Source organism: Suricata suricatta, chromosome 2 (assembly GCF_006229205.1).
Source record: "Suricata suricatta isolate VVHF042 chromosome 2, meerkat_22Aug2017_6uvM2_HiC, whole genome shotgun sequence".
NCBI lineage: Eukaryota > Metazoa > Chordata > Mammalia > Carnivora > Herpestidae > Suricata > Suricata suricatta.
In genome coordinates this window covers 55,037,543-55,047,370 of record NC_043701.1, presented here as the reverse complement: position 1 = coordinate 55,047,370, position 9,828 = coordinate 55,037,543, and the positions used below count along the sequence as shown (strand labels likewise).

The 9,828-nt window shown below is 41.3% G+C and overlaps 1 protein-coding gene across 4 annotated transcripts in view; it reads right to left on the bottom strand.

Annotated features, from left to right (window-relative positions):
• Positions 1 to 6,630: 6,630 nt before the first annotated feature.
• C2H7orf25 (chromosome 2 C7orf25 homolog) overlaps positions 6,631 to 9,828 on the bottom strand; it is a 3,807-nt gene continuing 609 nt past the window's right edge. For 2 of the 4 annotated variants that reach the window (XM_029956524.1, XM_029956533.1), the window contains exon 2: positions 6,631 to 8,803. In XM_029956524.1, coding sequence (XP_029812384.1) covers positions 7,517 to 8,782 — 1,266 coding nt within the window. In that variant the 5' untranslated portion in view covers positions 8,783 to 8,803 and the 3' untranslated portion in view covers positions 6,631 to 7,516. Of the gene's footprint in view, positions 8,804 to 9,413; positions 9,541 to 9,750; positions 9,822 to 9,828 lie in introns of those variants that run through there. The other 2 variants (XM_029956505.1, XM_029956516.1) reach the window with 2 other exon arrangements.

Below are 9,828 nucleotides of genomic sequence, written 5' to 3'. Positions count from 1 at the left end.
CTGCTCATGCTGTCTTTTGCAAAAATAAATAAATAAATATTTAAAAAACAATAAGCATTCCCCCTCTTCACCCCCAACTCTTCTTGTTAACCTAACCTACAAGATGAACATTCAGTATCTTGGCCTCTCACCTGATTAACCCAACCCCAAGTGATCTTCTCCAGTCCAGCTCATTAAAGCACACCCACCTTAAATTTTGTCTACTTCTGCTCCCATATCAAACTCACTAATGTAGACATCAGTGTGGGACCACAATAGTCCTACTAGCTTAGCTTCTTCTTTAGGTTGGTTATATTCAGGCCCCTTATTTTACCATTCCACCCTCTATCTGGATAAGCCCATCTACCACCATGGGTTAAATACAACCATATGCCAACACCCCACAAATTTATACCTCCAATCTGGACCTCTTTTCTGACCTCCAGACTCCTAGGTTCAACGTAATTTATATTGAGAACACATAAGTTCTCAACATGTCTTCTCAGACACTTTATAGGCATCTCAAACAAAGAATTCAAAAATTAATGTTTTTTTCTTTCTCCCAAACTCTGCTCCCAAGCTTAATAAACAGTACTCAGGTTCACTCAGTTGGTCAGGCCAGAAATCTGAGTGTCACTTTTTGATAATTCTTTCTTTTTTTTTTTTTGCACTTCCCATCTCAACTCCATCATCAAATTATGTGAACTCTAAAATATTTTTTGGAAATGGAAAAACATCCCATGCTCATGGTTTAGAATAATAAAAATTGTTAAAATATCAATACTACCCAAAGCAATCTACACATTCAATGCAATCCCAATCAAAATTGCACCAGCACTCTTCTCAAAGTTAGAACAAACAATCCTAAAATTTGTATGGAACCACAAAAGACCCTGGATAGACAAAGTAATATTGAAGAAGAAAACCAAAATGGGAGGCATCACAATCCAAGACTGTAGCCTCTACTACAAAGCTGTCATCATCAAGCCAGTATGGTATTGGCACAAAAACAGACACATAGACAAATGGAATAGAATAGAGAACCCAGAGTTGGACCCACAGGTATGGCCAATTAATCTTTGACAAAGCAGGAAAGAATATCCAATGGAAAAAAGACAGCCTCTTTAACAGATGGTGCTGGGAGAACTGGACAGCAGCAAGGAGAAGAATGGAACTAGACCACTTTCTCACACCATACACAAAAATAAACTCAAAATGGATGAAGGACCTGAATGTGAGATGGGAAACCATCAAAGCCCTAGAGGAGAAAGCAGAAAACAACCTCCTTGACCTTAGCTGCAGCAATATCTTACTCAACATGTCTCCAAAAGTAAAGGAATCAAAAGCAAAAATGAACTATTGGGACCTCATCAAGATAAAATCTTCTGCACTGCAAAGGAAACAATCAACAAAGCTAACAGGCAACTGACAGAATGGGAAAAGATATTTGCAAATGACATATTGGATAAAGAGCTAGTATCCAAAATCTATAAAGAAACTCACCAAACTCCACACCCAAAAAACAAATAATCCAGTGAAGAAATGAGCAGACACATGAACAGACACTTCTCCAAAGAAGACATCCAGATGGCCAACCAGCACATGAAAAGATGCTTAGCGTCACTCATTGTCAGGGAAATACAAATCAAAACCACACTGAGATAGCACCTCACGCCAGTCAGAGTGACTAAAATGATCAAATCAGGAGACTATAGATGCTGGCGAGGATGTGAAGAAATGGGCACCTTCCTACACTGTTGGTGGGAATGCAAACTAGTGCAGCCCCTCTGGGAAAGTGTGGAGGTTCCTCAAAAAATTAACAATAGAACTCCCCTGTGACCCAGCAATAGCAATGCTAGGTATTTACCCAATGGTACAGGAGTGCTGATATATAGGGGCACATGTACCCCAATGTTCATAGCAGCACTATCAACAATAGCCAAATCATGGAAAGAGCCTAAATGTCCACCAACTGACAAATGGATCAAGAAGATGTGGTTTATCTATGCAATGGAGTACTACATGGCAATGAGAAAGAATGAAATCTGGCCAATTGTAGCAACATGGATGGAACTCGAGGGTGTTATGCTAAGTGAAATAAGTCAGGCAGAGAAGGACAGATACCATATGTTTTCACTTTTAAGTGGAACAGGAGAAACTTAACAGAGGACCATGGAGGAGGGGTAGGGAGAAAAATAGTTGGGGAGAGGGAGGGAGGCAAACCATGAGAGATTCTTGAATACTGAGAACAAACTGAAGGCTGATGGGGGTGGGGGAGAGTTATAGAGGTGTGATGGGCATGGTGAAGGGCACTTGTTGGGATGAGCACTGAGTGTTGTATGGAAACCAATTTGACAGTAAACTATACTTAAAGTAAAATATTCTTTGCTAAAAAAATAAAAAACAATAAGCAGAGGAACTGAATAGACATTTTTCCACAGAAGATACACAAAGCCCCAACAGGTACATGAAAAAGTGCTCAACATCAGAAATCATCAGGAAAATGAAAATCAAACCACAATCACATCACCTTACACCAGTTACAATGTCTATCATCAAGAAGACAAGAGATAACAAATGTTGGCAAGGATGTGGAGAAAAGGGTACCCTTGGGTACTGTTGGTGGGAATGTAAACCAGCTTAGCCATGATGGAATATAATACGGAGGTTCCTCAAAAAAACTAAAAATAGAACTGCCATGTAACTCAGCCATTTCACTTCTGGATATTTATCAGAAAGAAACAAACTTACAAATATATCTGCACCCCCAGGTTCACTGCCACATTATTTACAATAGACAAGACATAGGAACAATCTAAGTGTCCATCTATGGAGCAATGAATCAAGAAAATGTGGCATATACATATACAATGGAACATTATTTAGCCATAAAAAAGAAAAGAAATCCTGCCTGAACTTAATGTTGTTAGAAATATTTCAACTACATGTAGCTGAAAAGCCAAGGTGGCTTAAATAAAAATTTTTCCCCACACTTCAACAAATCCTGCAGGAACCATAGCTTGGTCAGCATCAAAGTCTACAAGATTCCACTGGCCTTTCTCTCATCCTCATAAAATCATTTAATTCAGAATGACAAAATGGTGATTTTCCCAATTCGCTCATCCTCCTTACACTTCTTAGCTATCATTTTCCCATAAGCGAGCCTCCCCACCGCACACACTAACCAGGAGAAAGACACGAGGCAGAGGCAGCACTAACAGACCCCCACTTCTGTTTCATTGGCAAGGAATTTGGGCATTTATGGCTAAATCCAAGACTGGGGAGTGAGTGTTTGCAGGCTCTACAGGCCTAGAGAGAAAAGGAAGTGAGAACTGGGGCCAGGCTCAGAGTGCCAGCCCCTATCTGCTGTGACCCTTGTTGGACCTTCCTAAGTGTCCTCTTTATCGTCCGGTCACATTTTCCATCATTTCACTTTTTTGCTGAATTCTGGGAAATTTATTAAGATCTGTATTTCAATTCAGAACTTTTTCTTAAGGTTCATCTAATCAGCTTTCTAAGAGTTTATTTCTCAGCTATTAATTTTACTGAGAGTTTTTGTATTTCTAGAAGCCCTGCTTGCCTGCTACTCTTTCTTATGTTCCCTAATCCCTTTTTATTTGTGTGGAGACAGAACTGTCTTTTTCCTATTGTGATTTCCATGATGGTGGGAAGGGGAATACTGGAAGGACCAGTACCCCTGGCCTTGTTCCACTGTGGAAATACAGAGCCATTTATGTGATCACTAAAACTGAGAGGACAGCCTGGGATACTTGGCTCATTTCTGTCTTTTTTCTCTTGGGAACAAGCTTCCCAGGGATGAGTTGCTCTCTGCAGCTCTGCAAGGGACAAGCTCTCCTGTCAAATGGCCAGCCTTACCTCTGGCTGGGTAGGTAGATCTGCGACCTGAGCTAACCTTGGGGTTCAGCTCTGTTTCTGTAAATATAAGCCACATCCTCCAACCTAGCTATACGCAATATTTTGTTGCAAATGGTATTTCAGCCTCCATTTGCCACTCTAGATTATTCCTTTTCCCCCCAGAACATACATGTGGAACACATCAAAGATCCCATACTGAGAAACTCTGTGTTGCTAATTCACTGATGGTGGTTTTCCTCTTATGTTTTCACTATGTCACACTGAAAGCTCATTCAAGCAAAGATCCGTTTTTCCATTGAACTCTGTGGGGCTTATATGAGGCTTGTGAAACTGAAGTGTCCCCAAGCCCAGAAGGATGCCACGTACATTTCTGTCAGGTGTCTGGAGGATAGTACGTGCCTGGGACAACTTTTATATTAATTTTACATCCCCAGAATTTACTACATGGGACTCTAAACCCATGTACAGCAGGGGCTGGACTTGATTTCTCAGATTTATTTTCTTCTCCTCAGAACCACTAGAGTCATATTTCCTTGCTGTCTTCCTAGGCAATGTTTGCAAGATCTTTCATGGGGGCCACAGATTTTCAAAGGTTCTAGCTTCACACAGGGGCCCTGGGATTATCTCATCTCAAGTGAGTCTTATGTCTCTGATTCTAACCCAGCAAGGAGTTTAATCCCAAATCCCCAGTATTAAGGTTGGGGACTCATCTCTGCCTTTCATCCTCTGGGGAACAATATTCCCACAGGGGGAGGTGTTCTTTGTCTGGGCTGCATTTTAATGAAGATGTTTGTGCATATATTCTTAAACTGAAATTTTGCTGTAACTTTCTTTTCCATGACACCATGTCAGGTTTCAGTATCAGAATTATGCTTATATTCCATAAAATGAATTTGAAAACATCCCCAATACAGTAATGATGTGAGATGACCAGCCTACCATCACACAAATTCCGAAATAGCCAAAGGGCTCCAGCACTCTGCTGAGGCCCTGCCCTCAAGCAGAAGCAGCCAGAGTTCTCTTCAGACCAAAGAAGAGCAGTAAAGAGAAGAACACAACTACCATGTTGCATACTTTCCACGTGGCTTGTAGTGTTGTGCTCCGAATTGCTTTTGAGAGCAAGAGCATTATTTAATATTTAAAAGTAAGCAAAACCTTATCTAATGAAGCTTACTGGACTTGGACATTTTTTGGAGGTAATTATTTAATAACTAATTTTTTCAATGGCTATTGGTTATTTAGATACTCTATTTCTTCAATTCTATTTCATCGAGACTTCCAAATTTATCCAAACAATATAAAAATATAGTGTATTTTCCTGTACTAATTTATCTCCCCCCAGTTATTTTATATTCTTCCTGGTATTACAGGTCTTATTTTATGCTTTCTGGTTTTTCTACTCCTTTGAAAGTTCCTTTGATTTGTCTTTTCCTGTATGGACTGTATTTCTTCTCCATCCTCATTTGAAAACAAATCAGCTTGGTTTAAGTTATACCTTCCGTCACATTTCCTGTGACTCAAATTATATTGTTCTATTTTTCAATGGCAAAAATCACAAAGTTGCTATTGACTCCCTTCTAAATAAGATGAGGCCTTAACATGCTTTTACTTTCCCCCACCACTTCTAATTCTTGGTTGTAACCAGAGTTTTTACATTACATATACTCACTCTTCATAATATTTTGGACATTTGCTTTGCTTTATAATCACAGGACTTCTTGGGCTTGACAGTTTTTACCTGGTATTTTAACAACATTCTCTTAACTTTTCTCATTTATTTATTAACTTTTTACCTTTGCTAATTTTTTTTCCCTTTGGTCAGCTGTAATAGGTCTAAGATATATGTAGGTGGTTGTGTGTATGTGTGTCTTTCTAGAGAAGGCACTTCTTACTTTGTATTTTAGGATCCAGAGCCCCACCACGTGTCCATATATAGTGCTTGCATTATTGACTAGATTGTTGGGAATTGTAACAACTGGATGTCTAGAAAAGGTTAATGATCATGGGAGAAGCACAGGTACGGCCACTTCAGAAATCAATTTCTTCAAAGAGTACTGTGGTTGTACACATCATAGTTGGCAAAGATTCAAGTTCTTTGGTATCAACTCATAGCAGAAAGGAATAAAAATCTACTTTCTTCCTGCTACTCCTTGAAAGCTCAGCCCTTCTTACTGTGCCTGACACATGACAACACTCAGTAAGTTAATCATACTTCAGTTGTTCAGCTCCAGTTCAGATTAAGAATTCCTTAGAGCAAAGACCAATAATTCATTTTTTTAGACTAAACTGTTATAACAATGCTCTGTACTTAATAGTACCCAGCACTTTAGTGCCTTAATAGGTGCTCGAAAAGGCTTAAGCCCAATTTCTAACACAATTTCAGTTGCAACACAGGTTAAACCCACCTCTCTACAATAAATGGGAACTCTAATCCCAACCTTTTCCCCTAGGAAATGTGTTTAGTTAATAATGTAATCTCTCCCAAGAGAAACATTCCCAAGTTTACTTTTGCATTTCATCTCAGAGTGTTCAGATATCGTATAATCAAATCCCCGCCCAAGTGTGGCTAGAAATTGCATTTCCCTTCTCACAAAATAGTAAGGTTGGTGCAACAGAAAGGTTAGGCTGTAGCAGTGTGTTCTAATACTGTCTCCTACACTTAGCTTGCATTAACACTTAAGCTCTGATACTTACTGTCCCATTTTTTAAAATGCTGTCAATACCGATATACTTTGCTAATTTTGTTTTGCTTTGTTGTAAATAAAGCACCTAGGGCAATGTGGACATAAAAATTTATTTTTAATTACAAATTGTGTCATGCAACAAGCATGGAATCTCCCCTACCACCATTTCACAAGAGTGAAGTAATGTTCCTTGCCACTTGCAAAAGAAACAGTAAAGGCAGTATTTTTAAGTCAAATACTTGCACTATGGGAACTATTTGTACTTAAAAGTAAAATTTGATTTAAATGCTTAATTCTTTTACAACTTATTCAAATTAACATTTTGCCTTAAATGTCCCAGCTTTACAGTAGTGGGACTGCTGATGACCTTTCTTTTCGCAAAGGTGTTCCCAGAGGCTCATGGGACTCAAATGACCAGATTCACTTTCTTTTCTTCTGTATTAATGTACTCTTTACCCACCAGAGTATGCCCGACACAGAGCAACCAAGAAGTTCCTTTTCATTAATAATGGCCATAACTTTAAAATCTAAAACAAATCATAAACTATTACTTCTCAGCCTTAACCCACATCAACTGATAAATCACTATAATGAAAAACAAGCTTCAGAGTTTTCTCCAGATATTTGATGCAATATGCAATGTAGCCATATTCCATGAAATGTTGATTACCACTAGGGGGCTGTTGCCCTACTGAATCAAATAAGAGTACTGCAACAGAGCTAAAAGCTTTAATATAGATGTATTTCTGTTCTTAACTGCTATAATGTAGACAGTCTGATAAATAAGGTTGTCTCTTGTGCTTTTTCTACTGTAGGAGGATATATATTTTATAGATGACACACACAATCAACTCTACTGGTGTAAGAATTCTAAATGTTACATTTACTATAGACCTTTTATTCTTCCCCTTTTAAGATGGAAGACCCAGCCTTTGGTATAAGTAACTTATTTCCATGACAATATTTAAAGGATATCATCAGTGTTCACTGTCAGTTGTGTAGTCTTTTGGTAAGGGGGTGGCCAGAGCCTCTTTGCTCTCAGTAAGTGCTCTAGGCTGATGGATAAACACACTAAATTTAACACCCTGGTTGTTGGCAGCTCTGACAAAACCACTATTGGCAGTCATTGTGATGGCTTTTAGCGTGTCTCCTGTCCCAAAAATTGTTAATGAGCGGCTATTGATTTTTGAACTAGCCACTAGTCTCAAGGCACGCTCAGAAGGCTGGTCTGGTACAACGTTAATTTGTTTAATTAGCATAGTGGCCCTCTCTCTCTCCCCAGGTCCTCCTAAGGTATCTAGAATAGACTGAAAGTCCTTGACAGCAGATTCACAAGCAAACAACTCCTTGTCCTTCATAAATGCCTCCAGCTGTGGTAAAACCTGCTCTTTCCTCTCTTGCTCTGCTTGTTCTGTGAGCACTTTTTCTTTGAAGATAAAGTGGCAGCCTCCATAGCTGAGGGCAGATACATATGTGATTAAAGTAGTAATGTCCAGATTTACCCTTTTGCACACATCAACCTTAATTTCTGTTGGAAACGCAACACTTGCTAGTATATTTTCTCGGTCTACTCTGGTCACTTGCAAAAGTTCAGGGCCTTCATCATCGGACTCACTCTCACTTGGTTGGAGCTCTTCAGGGTGATCTAACAGAGAGTTAACTGCTACTATGTCTCCTCTCACCGATATGCCCATTTCCTGGAGCTTCTCCGCCATGGGGCTGGAGACGCTGTTGTAAAATGCAAAGATGATGTGAGGATTGCTATACTGCACTGGCTGCTGGTGACTGGCCTGGAGGAAGTCTTCAGCCTGCTCAATGATGCTCTTGTCACCATACTGGCCCCTGCCCAGCCAAATGTTATGTAGAGCTTCAGCCTTGCGGCCAATGGCTTTCACCCACGTATGACCACCATTTGCAACTACATCCACCACAAGGGTCTGCTTTTCTCCCAAGGTATCTGTGTAACCAAACACATGAAGAACACCAACAACTTCTTCCAAGTTTTCTGCTGATTCCACAATGGCTCTTAGGTGTGTTAGATTAGTGCTCTGTAAATGGGATTCCTTAATCGCTACTTTCCCAGCTTCTACTTTCTGTAAGAATTTTAATTCTGCCTTCAACTTGCTGCACAGCTTTGCACCACCTTCTATACCACCTTTTCTTGATCGAGAAAGTGATTCTGCTCTCTTGATCAGTTCCTTGGCGATGGCGATTCGTTCACAGAGCATGGAGTGTGCAGACATGCTGACAGCATTATTCCTTTCCTATGAAAAAGAAACAAAACAAGGCAAATTGAAATAGTCCTCAAAAATCATGGCAATCAATTCTTCACTGAGGACCATATAAGTTCAATCTAACAACAAAGCTTATGGAGGCTGAGTCTCTGAACCTGGATTTCGTTCGGCATGACTGATTTGGGAGTGACTCTCTCCTTTGACAACTAAGGATGATACGTGTATTACTGAACTCTTCTTTTGGTATGCTGGATTCAGACACACTTTTTAGACCTTTATTTCTTCAGTTTGAAGGTCATATTCAGCCCGTCCCAGGTCAGTATAAAGTTCAGTCGTTCCACAATCTACTACATAAGGGATTCCCGCAGCAGCAGCCTTACTGTTTGGTGGTAGGGCAATTTTAATAAAAGGTTTGGAAAGTGAAGAGAACGTGAATAAATTAAAAATGACTAGCTGGTTCGCAAATTGTCCAAACCAATACTGCAAGCCTTTCTAACGTTTTCTTCCTTCGTGAATCGGTCGCCTGTACCTGCCTCATGCTATGCCACCGGCACACAGTACACCCGCCAAGAAATCAAGACTGCTTCGCTCCTGCATTTGGCGTCAACACAGTATATTTTAAAAGAGCTAAGGGACCCACCAACTCGGCTCCAGCTCGCACCAGGAAGGACAAGCCCGAAGATTAACTAGACCCCACGAGTGCAGCCCGTGACGACCAGGGCTGAGGAGCCTTCCGGGAGGGCACTGGGCCCTGGAGCCCCAGCGGATCGGCCGGCACAGCTGGACCCCGCCACGCAGATTCGGGCTCCAGCAGCCCCGGAGACCAGCGCCGGGCGTGAAGGCCAGGGCGGGGGCGCGGTGGGGGGCGAGCGGCGGCCCGGAGCCGGCCCCCTCCCCCGCCATGCCGGCCGGCCCAGCCCCCTCCCGGCCTCGGAAGGGGCGCCCCGCTCCCTCCCTCCGCCTCCCCGGCTCCTCACCGGCAGCGCCAGGACCGCGAGCGCAAGCAGGCGAGCACGTGCGCGCGCGAGGCCGGGACCCGCCGGGAAACCTCGCCT